The sequence below is a fragment of the Pteronotus mesoamericanus genome, unplaced genomic scaffold (assembly GCF_021234165.1).
Source record: "Pteronotus mesoamericanus isolate MK-2021 breed Mesoamerican mustached bat unplaced genomic scaffold, CSHL_Meso_final scaffold_408, whole genome shotgun sequence".
Lineage (NCBI taxonomy): Eukaryota > Metazoa > Chordata > Mammalia > Chiroptera > Mormoopidae > Pteronotus > Pteronotus mesoamericanus.
The window spans coordinates 5623691-5649008 of record NW_026555315.1 but is presented as its reverse complement, the minus strand read 5'-3'; the positions used below and the strand labels follow the sequence as shown (position 1 = coordinate 5649008).

At 37.0% G+C, this 25318-nt stretch overlaps 1 protein-coding gene across 2 annotated transcripts; it reads left to right on the top strand.

Moving 5' to 3' along the window:
- The first annotated feature begins 124 nt into the window (after nt 1-124).
- On the top strand, nt 125-25083 carry CCT6B (chaperonin containing TCP1 subunit 6B). Of its 2 annotated transcripts, XM_054593206.1 has the most exons (14): nt 125-261; nt 2174-2237; nt 2787-2921; nt 7394-7567; nt 9170-9273; nt 13507-13617; nt 13770-13929; nt 15408-15490; nt 15841-15937; nt 16233-16380; nt 21338-21471; nt 22768-22870; nt 24420-24492; nt 25011-25083. In XM_054593206.1, the coding sequence occupies exons 1-14, from the start codon at nt 125-127 to the stop codon at nt 25081-25083; spliced, it is 1596 nt and encodes a 531-aa protein (XP_054449181.1). The 2 variants fall into 2 exon arrangements, with proteins under 2 accessions (XP_054449181.1, XP_054449182.1); XM_054593207.1 differs by lacking the exon at nt 2787-2921.
- Nucleotides 25084-25318: the final 235 nt, after the last annotated feature.

Genomic DNA, 25318 nt, shown 5'->3' with positions numbered 1-25318 from the left:
GTCACTTCCTGTCTGGGCGAGGATTGGCTGAGGCTCCTGAGCGTAGTCGTTGGCGCCGGGTTTTGCCTCAGAATCGTTGCCGAGGCTGTTGTTGCTGGTCAGGTGGTCTTTCAACTGTCCTGCCATGGCCGCGATAAAGGCGATAAACGCCAAGGCCGAGGTGGCGCGAGCCCAGGCGGCGTTGGCGGTCAATATCTGCGCTGCCCGAGGGCTGCAGGATGTGCTTCGGACCAATTTGGGTCCCAAAGGCACCATGAAAATGTGAGACAGCGGTTGGAGCGGCGGTTAGGGCGCCGGGGGCAGGCAAACGGTCCGTCAAGAGCCGTGTGAACACACGTGTGGCCTGGTTTCCCTCATTTTCATTCTTGCCCTGCGGTCATCTCTAGTCCGGTGGAGGAGGAGGAGAAAAGCCTCCCCAAGGAAAAGGCCCCACGAGTGCAGAAGCTTTAATTCCCTATCCCGCCCCACCCACTTTTCGTTAAGGTTCACATGTAGTTACGAAGTTCATGTAGTGTTTCATATGAAACGTAAGCCATCTAACGCCGCTGCCCTCTAAGACTAACTGCCTATCTGCCCTTCGTTGTGGTTTTGTTTGGGCGTGTGTTGTAGCGGAGAGGGCACGGGCTTTGGAGCCTGGCCGGCGTGGGTTCAAATCCAAGTTCCTGCTCTCGCTGCGAGGCCTTAGCAAGTTACCTGGATGCTCTGTGCCTAAAGATTCTTCATACCTGTTCATCCTATCAGCATGTATTTAGCACCGTTATTTAGGAGAGAGTGAGGGAAAGAGACTAGTGAGGACGGAAAGGTGTAAGAGGAGGGATACATTCTCAGGGGAATGAGCAAAATAAATTAACAATAAAAGAGGGTGCTTATTATATACTAACTGGGGTGCTGAGAACACAGAGATGACCAAGATAAAATTTCAGTTTTGTTAGAAATGAATGTGATGTACGAGTATGTACTATGTAATAGGTAGTATGTATCTTGAAGTATGTGGCTTGCTTTATATTTTTAATCATCTAATAATATACTGAGGAAAGGGACTAATTATTGACAGGGAAGGAAAAGACTCAAGTAACAGTTGATTTTTTATCCTGGTCTTGAAAGGTGAGTTAGGGTGCACATTGAAGAAGTAAGGTCTTGTAGATAGAGCAGTTTCAAGAACAAGAAAGCCAATTGGTGTTAATCCAACAGAAATAAAAACAAACATAATGTATTAAGGGAACCACAAGATTTCATTTGGTAGATGAGACATTTAAATAGACAGAAGCCAGCCCTGGCTGGTGTGACTCAGTGGATTGAGTGCCGGCCTGAGAACCAAAGGGTCACAGGTTCAGTTCCCAGTCAGGGCACACGCCTGGGTTGTGGACCAGGTTCCCAGTAGGGGGCATGCGAGAGGCAACCACACATTGATGTTTCCCTCCTTTCCCCTCTCTCTAAAAGTAAATAAATAAAATCTTTAAAAAAAAAATAGATATAAGCCATATTGGAAACAATCAACTCTGTCATTGCTAAATAGTTTGAATTTTACCCTGAAAATGATGGAGGACGTGAAAACCGTTGAAGGATTTTTGATCAGGAAACTGATTCAGTCATACTGTGTTTTAGAAAGATAAATGGAGGGTAGATTCAAGTTCAGAGCTATCTGGATGCTAAATAGTCCAGACTGCAGATGGTGATGATAGTGGGAATGGAGAGGAGGGGGTTTGAAGCAGCTTTTGGTTTGTAGAATTGACAGAATTTGATGATGTAATAAATATGAGGGATGAAGAAAGGAACTAAATTGAGCAAATGAATGGTAACACCATATTTTTATTTCAACAAAATAAAAAAACCTGCAGGAAAAAATTCACAACCTGGGGGCTTGCAGACTTCCAAGGACTCTTCTTGACCAAACCTCTGTCATCACTTACCAGCTACTCTTATTCTTAAACATGTAAACGTTCTGTTTGGAATGAAATTGCCACAGCAATCCATCTGGGGGAAAGTGATTCTGTGGGCTGCAAATGATGGTACTCAGTGTGATACCTCCCCATGGTGCGGGGGACGTTTTCCTAGCCCAGCTCTGTATGATAAGGATAATGGTAAGGTAACGATAAGGATAACAACCCAAGCCCGGCGAGTGTTGCTTGAGTCTTGCGATATGAAGTTAATAACACCATTGTTTCCTGAACAGGCTAGTTTCTGGTGCAGGTGACATCAAACTCACCAAAGATGGCAATGTGCTGCTTCATGAGATGGTGAGCTGCTGCTGCTGCCTTGAATAAACCTTGATAAGACTTAATCTAGAACACTATGCAATTTGTGTATATTTAAACCAAGGCTGACAACTAAACATTGCAACCATGAGATACACTTGTTGGATTAAACCTCAAAAAATGTTTTTTGGCTGTTTTCAAATCTTTGTACAGTTCAAGTAATAGCTTAGGGATACTTCCAAGTTAGTTGCATCTTTTAAAGACACTGCATTATGTTCTTCATAATCATGGAAAAGTAAAAAATCCTTTGCAATTTTAGTAAATATATAACTCTTCAAGATTGAAGGATTTAATCTAATTTTGGAAATGTCATTGCATTCTGAAGCAAAGATAAAATGTTCACATCTCATTAGTTCTCAACTGTTAACTTTTGGTCTTGACATTAAGTGTTGATAATATGAAACATGTGAACTTGTAGAATGAAGCTTATTTTATTTCTTAATTTTACTGTTGACTCAGGTAATCTTGTTGTGGCAGACTATTTCTTTATTTTATTCTCTGTCTTTTAAAATCAGTTGCTTGCTTTTCCAGCAAATTCAACACCCAACAGCTTCGTTGATAGCAAAAGTAGCAACAGCCCAGGATGACATTACAGGAGATGGTACTACTTCAAATGTGCTCATTATTGGGGAGTTACTAAAACAAGCTGATCTTTACATTTCTGAGGTATTAAAATTTCATAGAATTCACATTTATGTGGTACTTTATTTTGAATGGAAAGTTGATTTTTTTTACACTAGTAAAATGGTTTAATTTTGGAGGGCAAAGGTTAATGTTTATGGAAGTGTTTTTTTGATGTTATAAATGAAAATAATAATGAACTTTTTTTTGCCAAACCAACGTATTTTATTGGAATTATATACCTCTTTTTAAAGTGAAAAATTTAAGATATTTAAAAAGGTAAAAAATTAGCCATGTACCCATGACTAATGGCCTAAGAAAGAAAACCTCACAAAGTATGGTTTTAAAAAAATAATTGGAAAAAATTATTATTTTTAAAATTAAATTTATTGAGGTGACATTGTATGTTTCAAGTGTACAGTTAGTTCTATAATACATCACCTATCTATCGCACTGTGTGCTCACCACCCAAAGCCTGGCTGCTTCCTGTCAACACATATTTGGCCCCACTTTTACCTTCTTCATCCTCTCCCCCTTCCCCCTCAGGTAACCACCATTCTATTGTCTATGTCTGTGAATTTTTTTGTTTTGCTTTGTTTGTTGCTTTCTGTTTTATATCCCACATTATGAGTGAAATCATATGGTTCTTGTCCTTTTTCATCTAACTTATTTTGCTTAGTATGATACTCTCAAGGTCCATCCATGTTGCAAATGGCAGCATTTTATCCTTTCTTATGGCTAAGGAGTAGCCCCTGGTATATATCTGCCACACTTTCTTTATCCAATCACCACTGGGTTGTGTTCAAGTCTTGGCTACTGTGAATAATGCTGCAGTGAACATGGGGGTACATATATCTTTAAGAATAAATGTTTTCAAATTTTCGGGGGAGATACTCAGAAAGGAGATTGCTGGGTCATGTGGGAAATCTATTCTAAATATTTTGGGGAGCCTCCATATTGTTTTCCGTAGTGTCTATACCAGTTTGTGTTCTCATCACATCTTTTCTAACACTTGTTATTTCTTGTCTTATTGATAATAGCCATCCCAACAGGTGTTGGGTAGTATCTCATTGTGGTTTTGATTTGCATTCCCTTATAGTTAACAAAGCTGAGCATCTTTTCATGTATCTGTTAGCCATTTGTATATCTTCTTGGGAAAAATGTTCAGGTTCTTTGCCCGTTTTTAATTGGATTGTTTGCTTTTTTTGTTGTTAAGTGGTATGAGTTCTTTGTATATTTTGGGTTTTAGCCCCTTATCAGAGGTATTGTTTGCAAACATCTCCCATTTGGTTGGTTGCCTTTTTGTATTGTTGATGGTTTCTTTCCCCAAGCAGAAGCTTTTTAGTTTGATTAGTCCCATTTATTTATTTTTGCTTTTACTTCCCTTGCCTTTGGGGTCATGTTCATAAAAGCCTCTGAGCCAAAGGTCTATAAGTTTAGTACCTATGTTTTCTTCTACATGTTTTATTGTTTCAAATCTTATATTTAAGTGTTTAATCCATTTTGAGTTAATTTTTATGTATGGTGTCAAGTAGCAGTCTAGTTTCATTCTTTTGCATGTGGCTTTCCAGTTTTCCTAACACTATTTATTGAAGAGGCTTTGCTTTTGGAGAAAAATTATTGAAGGCTTTCCACATTGTGCATTTACCTACCTTTCTAGTTATATTTCCCTTTATAAACTCCCTGCTGTAGTCAGACTCCTCCATTCACTAGCCTCTGAAATCATTACAGATATTTCTACCTCTGTGCCTCTGTTCAACCTGTATTCTTTTCTTGGCATTACTTATCTGTGTTCTCTAATTAAGTATTTGAATTTTCCTCTCTTTCAAGGAGCATTTCAGCAAAACACAGCCTGGTCAAAGTGCTAAAATTATTACTTCTTTGTGTTTCATTTAGTATTGGGAATTGTCTATTAATTTAGTACCTTCAACTTACTTCAGTAAGTTGGCTGTTAGCAGTAGAAACTTGACTAAAAGTCACTTAAACAATAAAGACATTATCTGCCATAACAAACATAGTGAGATAAAGCAGCCTTCCAGGGCCAAACGATTAAAAAATTGAGTCATTTATTAAGTACCCAGGTCCTTTCTTCTGTTAGCTCTTCTATTTACCATGCTATTTCATCATAAGACTTACTTTCATCCTGACTGTAGTAAGACTGTCAGAGGAAACCAAGGCTACCTTCTTCCCTTCGTAACACTCGGCAGGAGAGGGCAAGAGAATGTCGTTCGCCGAACCGTGAAACACAAGTCCTTACTTTATGTGATTGGGTGAACTTTGTTTTTTTGCCATCCCAAACCAGTAACAATCTTTACGGAAACTGACTTAATCTAATCAGAATCCACCCCTGGAACGAGGGGTAGGTCTGGCTTCTTCCGTAGCACTGGAGGAAGAGGCCCACCCAAGCGAGATCAGGACCGGCTTAGGAGGAAAGAGGCTGGGAAGGGGGCAGTGCTGACAGACACTGACGTAATTGTGAAACTGTGTGGCAGAACAGCAACCGAGCTGGACGTAGGATGTAATACAAACACCGAGGGAGGGGTGCCCTAAGCTAGTCTGAGGTCGTCAGGGGGCACTTTCTGGAGGAGACAAGGCGGGGGCTGAATCTTTCCGATGAGAAAGAGCGAGCCAGTGAAAGAGTGAGGGGCGAGGAGAATGGCGTTCTGGGCAGAAGGAAGAGCGTGAGCGGGGCGCAGAGGAGAGGGGTGACGCAGCCTGTGTGTAGAGCTACAGGAAGTTCGGTGTGGGAGGGTTCAAAGTGGTGTGGACAGTAGGGACTAGGCGGGAGAAGGAGGTGGGAGCCAGATCATGGGAGGCATGTAGTACACTAACCAAGACCACGATTCATATTAACATACCACTGACTGATGTGGTCAGAATAGCATTTTAAATGTTTGGGGGACAGCTTTAAGGGAGCCAAGACTGGAAGTTTTCGGAGTAGTCTGGGTGAAGAATTGAATGTCCTAGACAGGGCCATGTTTTGAAAATGGTTAATAACAGGCTCTGGAGGCAGGCCTGTGGGTTTAAATCCTGGTTCCACTTCTTATTTGCCTACTGATCTAGGGCAAATGACGTTATCCCTTTAAGCCTCAATTTCCTCATCTGTGAAACAAGAATAATAATAGCAAGTCCCACTTCATGGTGTTGAGAGGACTACATGTAATAATACATGTAAAGCTCTTTAGTGCCTGACACAAATGTTCAATAGATGTCAACTTTCAGATACTGTTATACGACTAATGTAAAGGAATGGAGACAATAAATCAGACCTAGGTCCAGCCTCAATAAGTTTGTGTATTACTTTTCAGAAGAAACAATACTGTTTTTTCAAAAAAATATTTTGTTATAATGTCAGACCTATAGAAAAGTTGCAAGAATATTCCAAAGAATAACATTTTTCTCTCTTAGATAAATGTGTATGTGTGTGTTTAAACATGTAGTAATGGACATATTTTTTTCTGAATGCTATAAGAAAAAGTTGCAGAGGTTTTGGCCGGATAGCCCAGTTGGTTAGAGCATCGTCCCAATATGCCAAGCTTGCGTGTTTGATCCCTGGTCAGGGTACATACACAAGTCAACCAATGAATGTATTTATAAATAAGTGGAACAGCAAATCAGTCTCTCTCTCTCTCTCTCTCTCTCTCTTTCTCTCTCATAAATACATAAATAAATAAAACTATCTTTTAAAAAAGAGTAAGTTGCAGATATGACAATCTAAATATTTAAGTGTAGATTTCTTAAAACCAGGGAATTCTCTTATAGAATTCAGTATAGTGATCAAAAACAGGAAATTTATATTAACACTGACACATTGATACAGATTTTATTCAAATTTCATCAGTGTCCTTTATCAAGTTCCAACAGTGTCCTTTATAGAAGAAGAACATCCAGGTCCATGCTTTGCATTCAGCTGTCATGTCTCTTTAGTCTCCTTTAAGGTGAGCCACTGTGTTTCATGATAGTGTTATTTTTAAAAAAGCAGGCCAGTTATTTTGTAGAAATTCCCTCCAATTGGATTTGTTTGTTTCCTCAGATTAGACTCAGGTGATAAACTTTTGGCAGGAATACCATGTAAGTGCTGTAGTGTTCTTAATGCATTCTATCACAAGGAGCGGGTTTGGTTCTATTACTGCGATGATAACGTTGAACATTTATTGAAGGTGATGTCCGTCTGCCAGTTTTCTTCAAGTCAGTGATGATTCTTTTCCTCTGCAGGAAAAGGACTTCTTTTGTGCCCATTCTGAAGGGCACCACATGATAACAATGTCACAATTTTCAGAAATAAAAAGAACTTACGTAGTTTTTTTTTTGTACTGGACTTAGAATTTTTCTGTAAGTTTGAGATTGTTTTAAATGTGAAGCAATGAAAAAATTCTACAAATTATATACATACACTTCTATTTAGTGACATTGATGTGAATAATATTACTTTTTTTAGACATACCTACTAATAGGAAAGGATAGGTACTTTTATTTTGCATAACTTTATAACGTGTAGTTTTATGTTGTTCTAATAGGGCCTGCACCCTAGAATAATAGCTGAAGGATTTGAAGCTGCAAAGAAAAAAGCACTTGAAGTTTTGGATGAAATTAAAATAAAAAAAGAGATGAAAAGAGACATCCTTTTAGATGTGGCTAGAACATCTCTACAAACTAAAGTTCATGCCAAACTGGCTGATGTGTTAACAGAGGTATGTGATTAAATTTATGTATTCAGAAAGAATATAGTCTGACACATGATATTTTTCTTTTTCCTATAAAATAACCAACTATTGCATGTGGTTCTTTTGAACGTAAAATAATATATAAAATATGGAAGATGAACAAATATTAATAGGCTTGCTTACTGACTAGATTTGATTGGTCAGAACAGTAGGTATAATTTTTTTCAGAAGTATCACATGGGGGTGATGTACTGGTCTCTTAACCCTAGAGGTCCATATGCACTATGTGAGGTGACACACGGGGAAGTTGTTTTGGCAGTGTGCTTTACACTTCAGTGACGCCTGACTGACCTTATAATACTCACACCTGGGAAATGCATCATTTGTTTTGATTACTTCTAAACGTAGACTGTATATAAGGACAAGAGTAGGTATTTGGGGAAGCCTTTTATCAGGGGGCTATACTTTGGTAATATCAGTGTTTCTTAGCTTTGTAGTTTCTGAAATTTGAATATATTAATGTATCAGGAGTGATGAGTTCATAACCAAATTCACAAGACATTGACATGTAAATCAGAATGCTATCATGCTGATTTGCTTTGAGAAATATAAATACCTAATGGACTGGAACACCTGAGTTGCTTCTGGTTAGTTCTCCTTACCAATAGGAAAACCTAGTTGGGAAATCAGATTAAAATCGGAGAATTTCATACTGAGTAGAGTCCGGATAAGGACTGTTGTGTTTTCTGCTTTTGGACACACATATCAAGTAGATCAGAATCTTCCTGCTCTCTGGTCAGGGCCTCCACTCTTTTTGGGAGTTACAGAAACACATTCTCTCTCTATCCAATATTTTTTGTTGTTATTCCCTAGTAGGGTCCAAAATCAAATATTCTGTTACATTAAGTAAACTTTTCTAAGTTTTTTTGCTTTATTTATATTTTAAGGATGGTTATACTGTAGCACTTAATTTCTATAGTCATTTATATTTCTGTAGCTATTTCTGAGCTAAGTAATAGGGTGTACTGTGCTATGCTTCTGAGATTGCATATTCCTGGGGATATTTGGGAGAATAAGTGAGGCACATCTTTCTGGAGTGTCAATTTTTACTTTATGATTTTGGGGGAAAAGCATTATTTTCGCATTAAGCCATACATGTATATTTAATTGTATGACATAGAAAGTTTTCATGATAAAACACAAGACTTAAAATTTTCATATTGTTATAGCCAGCAAATTTGAGCTGTACCCTTATGTTACATCTTCTTTTCTCTTGAGGTGTCCTTTGGTAGAGAAGTCTGGACAGAGTTGGTAAATAGTAGAAAGAGCAGTGGCTTGGCAGTTCTGGAGACCTGAAATCTAGTCCTGCTACTGCTGTTTAGACCTTGTTTTAAGACCGTAACTTCTCAAAGTCTTATATTCGTTTTCTTATCTGTATATTAAAGGGTTTGGACCTGAAGATCTCTGAAGTCCCCGAGGCTGTAATTACCAGTGTCCATGACCAAGTGGCACTTTTTGGAGCCTAAAGCTCTTTATCTGCTTAGTCTGGTGATAGATTACTTGGGCCAGTGGGTTTTTTTTTTTTAGTAAACCAAGTAATTTACTGTTCTCATTCACTTTTTTTTTCAGGCTGTGGTGGATTCTGTTTTGGCTGTTAGAAGACCGGGTTATCCTATTGATCTCTTCATGGTAGAAATCATGGAGATGAAGCACAAATCAGAAACAGATACAAAGTAAATTACATAAAATTTGGCAATACATAGATTCTAGAATATTTGGTTACCTTCAGATATTCTTTCATTGATTTCATTAGTTATTCATTCAGCATTTGTTAATTGGATACTTACCAGAGCCAGTCACTGTTTTAGGTGCTAGGAATGAAAAGTAAACAAAACAGAATTTCTTTCTCCAAGAAAGTTACATTTCTAGTTGGAGATAGTGAACAAATAAGTGATAATAAGTGCTATGAAGAAGTTAGAGTGACTGTGTGTGTAAGCATGTGTGTGATTTAAAGAGACATGACACTAGAGAGCTAAGGAGATCTCTGAATAGGGGAGCTAGCCCTGCGGATACCTGGAAGAAGGGTCTTCTAGGCCGAGGGAATCATAGTTGAAAAGGCCCTGAGGCAGAAACGTGCGGGACTGTCACGCTGTGCCTGGGGCAGAGTCCGGGGGGAAATGGAGACGATGAGGCCCGAGAGCTCAGAGGGCCGTGCGCCTCGCATCGCCCGACTGCGGACGCCCTCAGAGTGTGTGGCAGCTGGTTGATTTGGGACTTAACTCATTTAAAATTTTCTGTCATGGAAAATCCTACACATAGAGAACAGCAAAGAGCATAGAATAGCGCACTCCTCCGCACCTGCCGTTCACCCGTTTTCAGCCTGTAGCCAACCCTGTTTCCCTTATGGACTCCTTTTTCCCTGCCCCGGCCCCAGGCCTGGATTATTCGGAAGGCAACCCACATATCATATTTCATCAGGAAATACTTTATTTTTAATATATGTGTGTATATTTTTACTTATTTATAGAAGTTCTATTTGGTTCTTTCTTAAATTTGCCACATCACTATTCATGGTTTCCTATTCCTTGCATATCTCCTCAAACTTACATTTGATTTTTTTAAACATACAGTTCATGTCTGATAATATTTAAAGTCTGTCTTGTCTATTTATGGTGTTTATTGTATTTTGTTGGTTTTTACTCATCATACTTTGTTTCTGTATGTGCCATTTATTGTGTTTGAAAAAAGTATTTGTAGGAATAATTTGCAACCTAGGATGAAGGTCCTTTGCTGAACAGAGGATTTGAATTTGCTGCTGCAAGGAGTCCAGAGACTACTTTAAATTAAATACACAGCTTGAGGCTTTTGGGGACTATCCAGTTGTAGTACATTCTAACTGCAAATCCATGTGAGGGCTGCTGGCTTCTAGTTCACTTTTCGGTTTATACCCTGAGTTTATAGCCCACTGGGGTCCGCACTTATTGTGGAGAGGGGCTTCTATTATACTCTATCTTGGATGAACTCTGAACTTTAATTTCTGTCCCCTTCTCTTTGCGCGGTCATTGAAACGAAAGTTCAGATTTGCCTGAATTGTCAAATGACTTTACGATATGAGACCCCACAGTTCTCCAAGAGTTCTTGTTTTCTTTTCAGTTTTGAAAAGAAAATTATTTTGTAGCTCTTCCCCATCTTATAGCTTTCTAGTATTTTAAAGGGTTTTTTTTTCCTTTTTTGCTTTTAACCCAGTACTGTTTTCGGTAGTAGAAATAGTCCACATTAGCAATAGTACCGTTGCTGAGGGCAACAAGCTTTTGATTTATATTTCAGAAGGATCGCTGCGGTGGTTGTGCAGAGAATACACCGTGGAGTGTGGGGGAGGTGCAAGGGCAGAGGCAGGAAACCAGTCAGGACTCTGCTGTGATACAGGGGAGAAATGAAAATGGTTTAGATCAGGGTATACATAGAAGGAGCAAGAGCATTTCTTGATGGTTTGACATAGAATGTGACAGAAACAGAGGAGTCAGGGATGTCTCTTGGGTTTTTAGTAGAAGTGCCATTTCTTGGGATGGAGGAGCCTGGCAGGAGCAGGTTTGAGGAAATAAATCAAGGGTTCAGTTTGGGGAGTGTTATACTTTGGAAGCCTATTAGAGTTCTAGGTGAAGAGGTTGAGTAGAGAGTTGGAGAAATGTGTCTGGAGTTCAGAATAGTGGTCTGGACTGGAAATACGCATTTGGAAGTTATCAGTGAATGGACGACTTAAAGCTATGAGAGTTGATGAGATCATCTAGGAGGTAAATATAGACAGAGAAAAAAGGAAGTTTATGGACTGGGAACTTTGGGAAACACCCATATTTAGGACTGAAAAGACAAGGAGCATTCAGCAAAGGAGACTGAGACGGGGCGGTCTGTATAATAGAAGGAAAGCCAAGAGAGAGGTGCCCCAGACACTAAGAGAGAAAAGTATTTCAAGAAGGAGGATAATCAACTATGTAACATGCTGCTGAAATTTTGAGCAAATTGTTGTGAACTGAGAATTAACCATTAGATTTGGAAAACTTTTTTTTTTTTTTTTGGTAGCTTTAATGAAAGCTGATTTAGTAAAGAGGGTGGGCGTGAATGTCAGATGGAAGGTGGGCTCAAGGGAGAATGGTTTAGGAAGAAGTGAGGATGCAAATGTACACAACTCAGAGGAGTTTAGCTATAAAAGGGAGCAGAGAAATGGGGGAGTATCTAGAAGGGAATATGAGAATGGGGTCCAAGGTAAAGAATCCTTTGTTTTAAAGATGGAAACTATTACGGCAAGTTTGTATCCTGATGAGAACACTCCTGTCGGCAGAAAGACTTGATATGGGGGAATTGGGAACAGCGCAGGAGCAGAGAGGGGAAATGGAATATAGCAGACCAGTGAGGGGATTAACCTGAGAGAGGGGCATGGACAGTTCATTCTTAATCATAGGAGGTTCAGGTTCAAGTGCAGGTGTACTGGTAGAGGTAGTGATGGGACAGCATTTCATTTTTTCTTAAAGAAACATGGTCATTTGCTGAGAGTAAGGGTGGGGCATAGTAAAGGAGGCTTAAAGAGTGAAGAATATTGAATATGTAGTTTGTTTCTTCCTAAAATATATCTTCATGTTAAGAGTTAAGAGTAGTCTAGTTAGATTAAAACTTTGAAAACTTCCTTATGATTACATTTAACTGTTTACAAATTATGTCTTTAACGCATAACAAATATTGGTTATAAAGGATTCATAAGTAGAAGTGCCATTCCTAATTGGGCATAAACGAATTTTAGAGAGTTATAAAGATATTTACTCTTGAAGGAACATTTGGAAAAGAGGAAAAGAAGACCCCCCCCAACATTATCTCTATTTTTATATTCCTAACCACTTAAGCATAACCCTACTCTTTTAGCTTCCTTTCATTTTTTTTTTCTTTTCAATGCCATGGTGCTATTTTTTTTTTAAATCCTCACCTGAGGGTATGTTTATTGATTTTGGAGAGAGAGGGGAGGGGAGAGAGAGAAAGAAAAAAAAAGAGGGAGACATTGATGAGAGGGAGAAACATGGATCAGTTGCCTCCTGTATGTGCCCTGACCAGGGATCAAACCTGCAGCCTGGATATGTGCCCTGACCGGGAATTGAACTCGCGACCTTTTGGTGTGCAGGACAACGCTCCAGACAACTTATCCAACTGGCCAGGGCAGGGTGCTTATTATTATTTTTTTTTTTAAGAATAGTTATTATCGCCCTGGCTGGTGTGGCTCAGTGGACTGAGTGCTGGCCTGTGAACCAAAAGGTTGCCTGTTTGATTCCCAGTCAGGGCACATGCCTGATTCCCAGTCAGGGCACATGCCTGTGTTGCAGACCAGGTCCCAGTAGGGGGTGCATGAGAGACAGCCACACATTGATGTTTCTCTCCCTCTCTTCCTCCCTTCCCCTCTCTCTAAAAATAAATTTGAAAAATCCTTTTTTTAAAAAAGAATTTTTATTATGATGTTTTATATGCAGTTTGCTATTGTGTGCTTATCAGCTACCCCTATAAATATTTTCCCATGTTATTACATAGTTTTCATGACTGAAAAAGTTGGGCCATTATTTGCTGAACAATGCTTTATTGTTGGACATTGAGGTTAACATTTTAGTTGTTTCATATAATTATTTTGAACAAATGTTCCTAAGAAACTCATTGTGCACCTCCCTTTTATTACTTGATCAGCTGTGTCATTTGTTTGAGCACATAATTTAGAGGCTAATTCTAGGTTGATTTCATTGAGACTGAACAGTCACAGTGTGTTAGAGTAGATTATCATTTCTAATTTTACTAATTATGTGTTAGGATTAAAGTTGGTGCAAGGAAACAGTATGTGCCCTGGCAGTTCTGTTACAACTTTAAAGAGTATAAGTCTAATTTTATACCAAATTTTAGAGTGTATATTCAAAGAAAGAAACATTAAATATTTTTAATAGGTTGATAAGGGGATTAGTTTTGGATCATGGTGCCCGTCATCCAGAAATGAAGAAGCGAGTAGAAGATGCATTTATCCTTACTTGCAATGTATCGCTAGAATATGAAAAAACGTATGTATGTCATTTACTCATTGTAACTTTTGAAATTCTTTTTTCTGAAAGTGTTTTTAAATTTTTCTTCCGTCCCAAATGGTTAGTGTAAACTCCTACCTTTTCCTCCTCCTCCCACTGCCTTTACTAGCTTGCTTTTATTAATCTTTTAGAGAGGTTAGCTCTGGCTTCTTTTATAAGACTGCAGAAGAAAAAGAGACATTGGTAAAAGCTGAAAGAAAATTTATTGATGACAGAGTACAAAAAATAATAGACCTGAAGGACAAAGTCTGTGCACAGTCCAACAGAGGATTTGTTGTCGTCAATCAAAAGGTGAGAATAAAAGTTGAGAGTTTAACTATTTGTAAGTGTTCTTTGTTTTTCAAAGTGTGGTCTTTGGACCCCCAGGAGTCCTTAAGACCATTTCAGGGAGTTTGTGAGGTGAAGACTATTTTCGTAATACTAATACCAATGCGTTCCATGTCGCGTTGACATTTGCGATGGTGATGCAAACGTGGTGGCAGGCGCACTGCTTGGTGCCTTAGCACGAGCCAAAGCAGCAGCGCCAAATCCGCTGCAGCCGCCATTCTCTCTGCTGCCTCTCCACCACGCACTGGCATTTAAAGAAAAAAAGGCAGCTTCATTTAAGAATGTCTTAATGAAGTAGTAACACTTATTAATTTTATTAAATTTTGATCCTTAATTCTGTGTGACAAAATATGAAGTATGCACAAAACACATGCAGCATTTCAAAATAGGTCTTGAAGGAAAACTCTGGTGTGATTGAGTTTTAAACTAATCTAGCCACTTTTTTCATGCAATGCCATTTTTACTTGAAAGAATGACTGACAAACTATATTGCGACATGGATAGTTGGTAGATTTTTCTCAAAAATGAATGCGACAGTCTTGTCACTTCAAGGAAAACAACTGATAGTATTTGTTGCCGATGATAACATTTGAGCCTTCTAACAAGAATTAGAATTTTGGAAAACTTGTATCTGCTACTGTGAGTTTGACAGCTTTCCAATATTTAAAATATTTTTCTGATAATATTAGTGATGATATTAGCAAAGGTGATATTTTTGATATTGTATAACCATGAAATGTGTCAATATTTGGAAGCTCTGCCTAACTTAGTGAATCATTATTTTCTAAATGCCTTAAAAAATGCATGATTTTACAAAATATGCACAAGTAAATAATCAACTCGAAGTGCAAGATGGACAAATGGATTTTAATGTGAGAGAGTATGGAAAGTTTATAGATATGGTTCCATATTCCACATTGAAACTAACTTCTGTTGAATTTTCATATCAAAGAAGAATATCTACATATATCTGAAAAAGCTATTAAAATATTCCTCCATTTTCCAATACATATTTCTGTGAAACCAAGTTTTCTTCTTATACTTTAGCCAAAACAACATATTTCACCAAATTGGATGCAGAAGCAGGTATAAGACTCAAGCTGTTTTCTATTAAGACAGACATTAAAAAGATTCTCAAAATGTAAAACAATGCCACTACTCTCACTATATTTTTTGTTTGTTTAGGAAACTATTGTAAATTTTCATTTAAAAATTTTATTTATGTTAACATAAATAGGTTTCTTATATATTAAGTGGATTAATACATATTTTAAAAATTCTTCAGTTTTAATTTATAATATGATAAATATAGATACAGCTCATATAAACAAAAGCTCTTTGGGCTTTTAGTTTTTAAGAGTGTGAAACAGTACTGAGATCAAAAAGTTTTAGAACTACTGGCTTAAAACATGCTTGTAACTTTTGTGTTAATTTGATTTTAGGGAATTGATCCATTTTCCTTAGATATGCTTGCAAAACATGGTATAGTAGCTCTTCGCAGGGCAAAAAGAAGAAATATGGAAAGGTAAGCTTGCAGATAATTATGTGTCCTAAGTTTATTAACAGATTAAATGGAAACTATCCCATGTGCATTCCTTTTAGCTCATATATAAACATTGTTGAGCAAAATAGTAGTGTATCAATTTCAAATTATGTTTTTAATTTAATTTCAGTAAATAATGGAGCTGTTAAAAATCAAGATTAACCTACCTAAAAACTTTCTTGAAATACAAGGAAGGTTTTCATCTTCTTAAAACAGATTTTAAAAGCAATATAATACAGTGACAATGAAGTCTTTCATGTTAGGCATCTTTCACCTTTAAGAAATTTATGCTTTCCATAACGAAAGCTATGTTGACATATATATAATTTCAGACTCTCTCTTGCTTGTGGTGGAATAGCTGTGAATTCTCTTGAAGACCTTACTGTAGATTGCTTGGGACATGCTGGTCTTGTACATGAATATACATTAGTGAGTATTTCTGGGGGCAGTGGTTATTAAGTGAACAGAAACTGTTTTTTATTACTAAACCTTTTAATTTAGGTTTTACATTTTGAGGTCTGAATAATCCACAGGATAGATTTTACAGTGTATTTACCTAAATGTTTGTTAAGAGTTCAAATATAACTTAACTGCTTTTAACATGCATTTTATGCTTGACAAGTAAAATTCACATGAAGATTGGATTCTAATTTTATAAAGTAAAGGTCTTGACTGTATAATGATATTACATATTAAAATTATATATTCTTGTATTACCCTTTAGGGTGAAGAAAAATTCACTTTTATTGAGGACTGTGTTAACCCTCGCTCTGTCACCTTGCTGATTAAGGGCCCAAATAGGCACACTCTCGCACAGATCAAGGACGCTGTAAGGGATGGACTTCGGGCGCTCAAAAATGCCATTGAAGACGGTAAGTTCTTTTTTGTGATTGATGTGAACCTTTCTTATTTTTAAAGTGGTAATAAATCTCTCATGGTATGTACTATTTTAAAAGATATTAATGATAACTGTTTTCTCATTTCACTTTGGACAATTTATAGTTTGGATTGTGAAAGTTTTCCCCTTTGGGATATTCTTAATAGTATGCTGCTTTTTTAAGTGTCTTCTTGTTTATGAAATGAAAAAGCTCTCAATTTAATGCTATTGTATCAATTTTTATTTTTAATATCATGAAAAAGCTTTGACTGCTTAGAACTCAGTCCATTACCCTAGGTGCAGTGTAAAATATATGATTGTCTAACCAGTATGCTAATATAAAATAATACTGAATGTAAACTATAATTGAAAAAATTAAAAAAAAAATTGGGAAAGAATGTTAGCATTTATTATTTATTGTTAATTTATAATTAGTTTCCTTCTGAAAGGAGTTAGGATAGATAATTCAATAAAAACACATATGTTTAAAATAGAATAATAAGCACATGAAAAGATATCATTATCATTATCATTAGTCGTTAGGGAAATTAAAATCAAAACCATAAAGAGATACCACTTCATGTTAGGATGGCTATTGTCAAAGAGCTGGGCAATAATAAATAAATGTTGGAATCCTGATACATGGGATCTGGCACAAACACCACCTCTTTTTTTATTACAAAATCATAAGCATGTAATTCTGTAACATAACAATATCACACTCAAGCACACCATATGACATTTTAGGTGAAATGTTCAAATTAAAACTATAAATTATTGCGCCCATATTATTATGCTACCAGCCACACTCAAGCAGGTGTTACTTCTGCCGGACCCTGTATATAGTTGCTGGTCGGAACTGTTGGAAAACAGGCAGTTCCTCAAAAAGTTAAACATAGAGTTACTGTATTGCCCAGCAAATCAACTCTCAGGTATACATAAGAGAGTTGAAAACATATGTCCACATAAAAAACTTGAACACAAATGTTCACAGCAGCACTATTCATAATAACCAAAAAGTGGAATCAACCCAAATATCCATTAGCTAATGAGTGGATAAACAAAATGTGGTGTGTCCATACAATGGAGCATTATTCAACTGCAGAAAGGAGTAAATATTGATATATGGTACAACATGATGACTTTGAAAACATTATGCTAAGAATCTAGACACAAAAGGCTATATGTTATATGATTCCATTCATATGAAATATCCAGGAGAGGCAAAGCAATACAGAGAAAAGTAGATTAGTGGTTGCCAGCGGCTGGGGAAGAAGGAAATAGGGAATGACTGCTAATTGGCACAGGTGTTTGTTTTTTTTTTAGTGTTTAGTGATTAGATATGGGTGATGGTTGCACAACCATGGGAATATACTAAAAATTACTGAGAAGTATAACTTTAAAGGCTGAATTTTATCATATGCGAATTATATCTCAAAAAATTAGGGTAATAAACTTTATAAACAATAGACCAGATTTATCTGATAAATAAAAACATAGACATGAAATAATGGTAAAATGAAAGGTGAAATGGAAAATTAGAACCTAGGAAAATGGAATATAAATAATGTAGAGCAAACATAATTGTCACTATAAATATTTAAGCTGCCAGAACATAAAAAAGATACAATCAGTTATATAGGTTTCATTATGAAAAAGGAGAAAACACATCAGTTCCTATGTTGAAAAAATATGGGCATTCTATAAGGGTCACTGCCTCTTTTTTGTAGTCATTTTCGATAAAAGCTAGGAGCATTTTTACAACAAGATCAACATACATGATTTAGGCATGTAGCCTTTGGTAGTTCAATCTGATTCTTAGAATTTAGAATACACAAAAAATAAATTGACTAATTTTTAAAAATGCCTTCAAACACTTAGCTTTTAATAAATAATTTTATTGAGGTATAATTGACATATAATGGACTACAGTTATTTAAAGTATACACCCATGAAACTATCCCCTCAGTGAAGATAACGAACATATCTGTCATTCTAAAAATTTACCTCATTGCTCCTCAGTAATCCTTCCCCTCTGCTCTTCCCCTTGTCGCCTTATCCTCAGGCAACCACCAGTCTACTTTCTGTTACTGTAGATTAGTTTGCATTTTCTAGAATTTCATGTGAATAGAATAATGCATTCATCTGTTGATGGACATTTGGCTGTTTACAGTTCTTGGCTATGACATATAAAGCTACTATGAACATTTGTGTATAGGTCTTTGTATGGACATATGCTCTCATTTCTCTTGAGTAGATGCCCAGGAATGCAGTGGCTATGGAAGGCATATGCTTGATTTTTTAGAAACTGCCAGCCTGGTTCCCAAGTACCATCTTACATTACCACCAGCAGTGTATGAGTATTTTAGCATCCTCATTTGTAGTCAGTCATTTTAATTTTAGTCATTCTAAAATTTAAAAAAACCCAACTATGATTTCAATTAGCATTTTTCTAACAATCATTAATGTTAAGCATCTTTTCAGGTGCTTATTTGCTATCCACATACCTTTGGTGAGTTTTCTGTTCAAATTTTTGCCCTTTTAAAAAATTATGTTGTGTTCCTGTTGTTGAATTTGAGAGTTCTTTTTTTAAATTCTGGATACAAATCCTTTTTCAGATACATGATCTGCAAATATCTTCTCCTCTGTGACTTGTTCTGTTTTTTCTCTTAGCAGTATCTTTCAAAGACAAATTCTTAATTTTGATGAAGTCTAATTTATCAGTTGTTTTTCTTTAATGGATTATGTTTTTGGTGCAGTAGCTAAGAAATCTTTACCTAGACCAGGGTATACAGAGATTTGCTTCTATGTTTTCTTTTAGAAGTGTTAGAGTCTTAGGTTTTATATTTAGGTCTATGACCTATTTAAAGTTAACTTTTGTAAATGGTGCAAATTATGAATCTAAGCTCATTGTTTTGCATAGGTATCAAATTGTTCCAGCTGCATTTTTTTAAAAATGTATTTTTAAAGATTTTTTCTTTTTTTTTTTTAGAGGGGAAGGGAGGGAGAAAACAAGGGAAGAGAAACATTGATGTGCCAGAGAAACATGGATCAGTTGCCTCTCCCACACCCTCAAATGGGAACCTGGCCCTCAACCCTGGCATGTGCCTTGACTGGGAATGAGCCAGCAGCCTTTCGGTTCACAGGCCGGCAAGGGTGCCATTTGTTAAAAAGACTGTCCTTTCACCCACTGACTTGTCTTTGGGTCTTTGTTGAAAATTAGATGTCCATATTTGTGTGGGTTTTTTTCTGAGTTCTTTATTCTAAATAAATAGCCCTGGCTGGTGTGGCTCAGTGTATTGAGTGATGGCCTGTGAACCAAAGGGCCCCTGTTCAATTGCCTCATGAGAGGCAGCCACACATTGATGTTTCTGTCCCTCTCTTTTTCCCTTCCTTCCCCTCTCTCTAAAATAAATAAATAAAATCTTTTAAAAATAAAAATAAATAAATAAAATCTTAACAAAAAATCCCTAATACTGAGTCATTGTATATCTGTATTTATTTGGGCCTTCTTAAGTCTATTTCAGTAGTATTTTATAATTTTTAGTATATGAGCCTTAGACATCCTTTTTTTTTCCTTCCAGATTTAGTCTATGCCATGTTTTTTGATTCTGTCATACAGGGTATTTATAAAATTTCAATCTGATTGTTGTTAACATATAGAAATTTTGCCAATCCCTGATCTAGGTTTTCAAGTTTAATGGCATAAAGTTGCCCATAATATTCCCTTATTATTCTTATAATATCTGTAGAATCTGTAGTGATATTACCTTTTTCATTTCTGACATTGGTCATTTTTATTTCATTGATTTCCACTCTGATCTTTACTGTTTTCTTCTTCTTACATTAGGTTTAATTTGCCCTTCTTTTTATAGTTTATTAAGGTAGAAGCTGAGGTCATTGGTTTGAGACACTTTTTATTTTCTAATATAGATGTTTAGTGATATAAATTGCTCTTTAGGCACTGCTTTAGTAGCATCCCACAAATTTTGATATGTTGCATTTTCACAGGAGAATGGGAGAAGTAAGTTTTCAAAGTTAAGGGTAATGCTCTATCTCTTAAGCTGGGTAGTAGGTAGATGGGCATGTGCATTTGTACGGGTATTCTTTATACCTTATACATAAAAATATTTTTTGTGTGCTTAGTACTTAATAAGGAACTTTTAAATAGTGTCAGTGGTAGGTGAGGATGTAATCGCTGTTGGATAGACAACTCTTTTGAGCAGAGAAAGGGGATTAAAAATGGTGTAGGATAAAAGGAGAGATTTATGTGTATGTGTGTGTTTTGTTTTAAAGATGGGTGATTTCAAAGCAAGTTTTTGTGAAAAGAAGGGTCATGAACTTTATAAAACCATATGAATAGGTATAATGTCCTATGCTGATATGAAAGTGGGTTTAACCAGAGCTTTTGCCTTAGAATAATAAGAACAGCTAGTTTCCCCCTCCTCCCCACACAGCAGTTTGAGTTCTGCTGCCCTACAGCGAACAAATACTCACTGAGTCCCAAGAATTGCCTACCAAAAACTGTGGCCTAATTATCTTGTCCCCCTAAAATTAGATATTACATTTAGTTTCCTGCCACTGTAAGTTATAAGTAACTACATTTTAAGTGTAGTCATAAAGGAGTATGGTGAAGGTAGAAGAAATGTCTACTTGTATTTGCCAGAGGATAAACAATGAAATAAGCTATGTGTAGCCAGTTGTCTGTATCATGCTTAATTATTTAGTGCTGTATAACTTCAGGATGCATCATAAGACATCTGAGTAATCACTGAGCTGTGCAACTTATTTTACTTCTGTATAATTTAAATATATTTTAGATGTAGACAAGATAATAAAACACACTTGAATAGCGCGTTGCAAGATAATAAAACACACTTGAATAGCTCATTGCATTTTTCTCTCGTTTTTCTGTACGGCTTGCTCTGCCCATCATTTTTTCCCTCCCATAGGTTGTGTGGTTCCAGGAGCGGGTGCAGTTGAAGTGGCAATAGCTGAAGCTCTTACTACGTACAAGCACAGCATAAAAGGAAGAGCTCGTCTTGGGGTCCAAGCGTTTGCTGATGCCCTACTCATTATTCCTAAGGTACAGCTATCTGAATGGCCCCCAAACAGCTGGTTAGACATAAGGTGTTTAATTATAAATGGCTCATATTGCCTAAGAGTTAAGAAAATAGAAGGCAGATATTTGCATTTCCTCATGTAGTTTTGTCTAAGGTATTTTACAGCTAAAACAGGGAAACTTTTGGAATAACAGCTCAGAATCCTTGTAGGAGTTTAATGAAACAGCCAAGTTACCCACCTTGTTTTATTCTCTGAATTCCAAAAGTTGCAATAACTCCAACAATTTTCTTTAAAAATGCTTCTTGATTAATGAATTATCATTAAAAGTTTAGAATTTAAGATTTAATTAGATTTTAGTGTATACTTTTATTTTGTTGGTGGTATCCAGAGTATTATTATCACTTTAAATTGTGCAAAGTGAGAACTTAGGCTGTTTAACACTCCTAAATACTAGTTTGCATCCCATTGTCATTATAATTCCTAGAAAAGTAGAGAAACCAGATTTTTTTCATGTATCAGAAGGACAGAGAACTACCATTTCTTTTCCTTTGCCTTAATCTGGTGGTGAACCACTTAGAAGCATAGAAAACTGTTTCAAATATGCTATTAACCATGAATTAAAACATTACTAGCAATGTTAGTGAATTCTCTTTGATAATTACTTTAAAACTATTCATAATTTATAGAATCTTTGTAATTCAGAAATTATTTTTTTCTTTGCTCAAAGCAGCAGAGTCAGTGAGTAATGATCTTAGAGTTGACACAAACTGGTAAACCTAGTATGCATCGGTCACACCTTTTCACGCATCAGCTTTTGGCTCAGGACCACTTGCAGATGCAGCTGGTTTGGAGGGCAGGCATCTCCGTCCCTGTCGCCGCAGGCCGCGACCCCCCATGTCAATGCTGCTGCACATATGTAGGTGTCCTTTTGCCAAGTGCCCGGAGAAAAACCGGGAGATGTGTGGCCAGAGGGACTAGAGGAAACAAGAATGCCATTCTACTTCCTTTCATGTCTTTCGTTTTTAAAATCTTTTGCAAGGAGGGAAATTAAATTAATGGGGTGGGGGTGGGGGAACTCTAATGTCCTCAGAATTTAGTGTGATGTACACAGGGAAAATGTTTAAGTAAGTATAAAAAATGCTAGGTATACAAAATAATAATTTTAGATTAAGAATGAAATTATTCAAAAGAAGATGTTAGTATATTATGAATGTGTTTTTACAAGACTAAGAGCAGTGTCTTACTTTTTTATATTTGATATTCAAATATATGTGAAGGTATTCTACACATGTGCTTATTATTATTTTTATTTCTAAAGGTTCTTGCTCAGAATTCTGGTTATGACCTGCAGGAAACACTAGTAAAAATTCAGGCTGAGCATTTAGAATCAATGCAACCTGTTGGCATCAATTTGAATACAGGTAAGAAAGTGAAGAAAAATTAGCTGCTTAATAAAAAGGTTATACTGTAGTGACCTAGAATTTACAGTAAGTGGGTAGGGATTTTGGATTTTAATATTTAAAATTTGGGTGCCTTTTAGTTTACTTTTGAACTTTTTGAAGTATTCATTTATTTAAATAGTCATTCAGTGCTTGTTATTTGATTCTTAGGATTCACACAGAACAAAACAGACAAAAATCACTGCCCTTGTGAGCTTATGTTGTAGTGGGGAAGGATAGACAATAAAAAATAATCTAAGTAAATAAGTTATTTTCAGCATTTTTAAAAGTAATACATTCTATGAAAAATAAAATAACAGTCTAAGGGTGATTGTGAATGCTAGCTCAGGAGGGTGGGGAGGAGGGCTTCAATTTAAAGACGGTCAGGGCAGGCCTCATTATGAATATGCCTATTGGAAAAAAAGAGGCGAGGAAGTTAGCTATGTGGGGCACTTGGGGAAGATGCTAGGGAGAGGGAAGGACCCAGTGGGAAGTCACCATCTGATAATTCTGAGGAGGAAGAAGGAGGTGAGGGAGGCAGTAGTAGCTCAGGTTATACAGGCATATGGGCCAGTCTAAGGACTTGGGCTTTTTTTTTTTTTTAAGAAAATACTTTATTTATTTATTTATAGAGAGAGGGGAAAGGAGGGAGAAAGAAAGGGAGAGAAACATCAATGTGTGGTTGCCTCTTGTACGCCCCCAACTTTGGGGACCTGGCCTGCAACCCAGGCATGTGCCCTGAGAGGGAATCAGACTGGCAACCCTTTGGTTCTCAGGCTGGCGCTCAGTCCACTGAGCCACACCAGCCAGGGGAGGACTGTGGCTTTTATTGCAGTAGAAAAGGGAGCAATTTTGAGCAGAGGTGTGACATGGACTAACTATATTTAAAAGAATCACCAGCTACTCTGTGGAGAGGAGTTAACCGAACAACTGGAAGGTTAGGATTGCCATTGGAGAAGACTGTGGGCAAGCAGGTTTTATTGGGGGGCGGTGATCAGCACTGAGCTTTGGCGGATGAAGCGTGCAGTATCTGCAGACTTCCAAGTAAAACAGACAGTTGGATGTATGAGTCTGGAGCTCAAGAAAGAGGTCTGGGTTGGAGGTATAAACTTGACAGTCATGAGGGTGTACGTGGTTTAATTCCAGGAAACTGGAGGAAATCACCTGGAGTGAGTGTAGAGGGAACGGCCCAGGGCTGAGCCCTTAGGCGCTCCTGCAGTGGGAGCTCAGGGAAGAAGGGGAAGGACCTGCAAAACAGACAGGAAAGGAGCCAGGCCAGCGTGCTGTCCAGGGAGACAGGGGAAGGAAGAACAGTCTGGGAAGTGTGATCCATTGTGTTAAGTGCTGCTGACAGAGGAGGCCTGAGAATCGACCCCTGGATTTGACAAAATGGAGGTCAGTGGTGACCGTAACAATAGTAGTTTTGGTGTATTAACTATAGTTAATTGTATTAACTATTGTTAGGATATACAACAAATATTAACAATATATCAACACTGTAGTATTAAAATAGTTTGTGTTTACTTTGCAGGTGAGCCAATGGTAGCAGCAGATGCAGGAGTTTGGGATAATTATTGCGTGAAAAAACAACTTCTTCACTCTTGGTAAGTTTGTATTAATAAAAGAGAAAGACTTCTGGGGACATAATTGATACATTACATTTTTTCCATTATTTTTGCCACCCTAGAGTGGAAATATTGTAAGTCTATTGAAAGTCATGGTATTCAGCTATTAAGACTGACTTCTGTCTTTTTATAGTCCCTTTAACATTTTAGTTCTAGCAGTGTAAGTTATAGGAAATGTTGCTCTTACTGTTTATTTGAGGGGGAATGGAAAGAAAGGACTTTATTGAAATAGTACCACATGCATAGTGGGGAAAAAGTTGAATGATGTGCAAAAATGAGGCCAGTTTTGCTGGAAAATGCAATCAGGCTTCCACTTTATCAGTGAAAGAATTGAAATGATAATACCAGGGTGCTGTTTGTATGTATAATAGCTCTGTCTCATAAAATCTCACAGCAACGTCACTGAAAAACAAGAAGCTGTGGTATCTGAATCTGCTATGGGGAAAAGATAGGAGTGAACGGGTAGGTTTTACTCACCCTGTCATCTTTTTCTTCAGCACAGTGATTGCTGCAAACATTCTCCTGGTTGATGAAATCATGCGGGCTGGTATGTCTTCTCTTAAAGGGTGACTGAGTTCCAAATCAACTCTTCTAGAAGCTGAGATTTGGCACATCTTACATCCAACCACCTTTATATAGCCTGAGCCATTCTGAATTTTTACACAATAAATGCAGTTTATATCTGTTGGTCTTAGTAGTCTCAAAAATATTTCATGAAGGTATAAAGAACATAAGACTTTTTTTTTTAAGATCGTACATATTTAATTTTAGAGAGAGAGGAAGGGAGGAAGAGAGAGAGGGAGGG

What these genes read in the sequence shown, in the direction of transcription:
- CCT6B (XM_054593206.1), top strand. Translation starts at nt 125, where the DNA reads ATGGCCGCGATAAAGGCGATAAACGCCAAGGCCGAGGTGGCGCGAGCC. An exon ending in AAATCAGAAACAGATACAAA is followed by an intron (nt 9,274 to 13,506) that starts GTAAATTACATA and finishes TATTTTTAATAG; the next exon opens with GTTGATAAGGGGATTAGTTT. An exon ending in TTGTACATGAATATACATTA is followed by an intron (nt 15,938 to 16,232) that starts GTGAGTATTTCT and finishes ATTACCCTTTAG; the next exon opens with GGTGAAGAAAAATTCACTTT.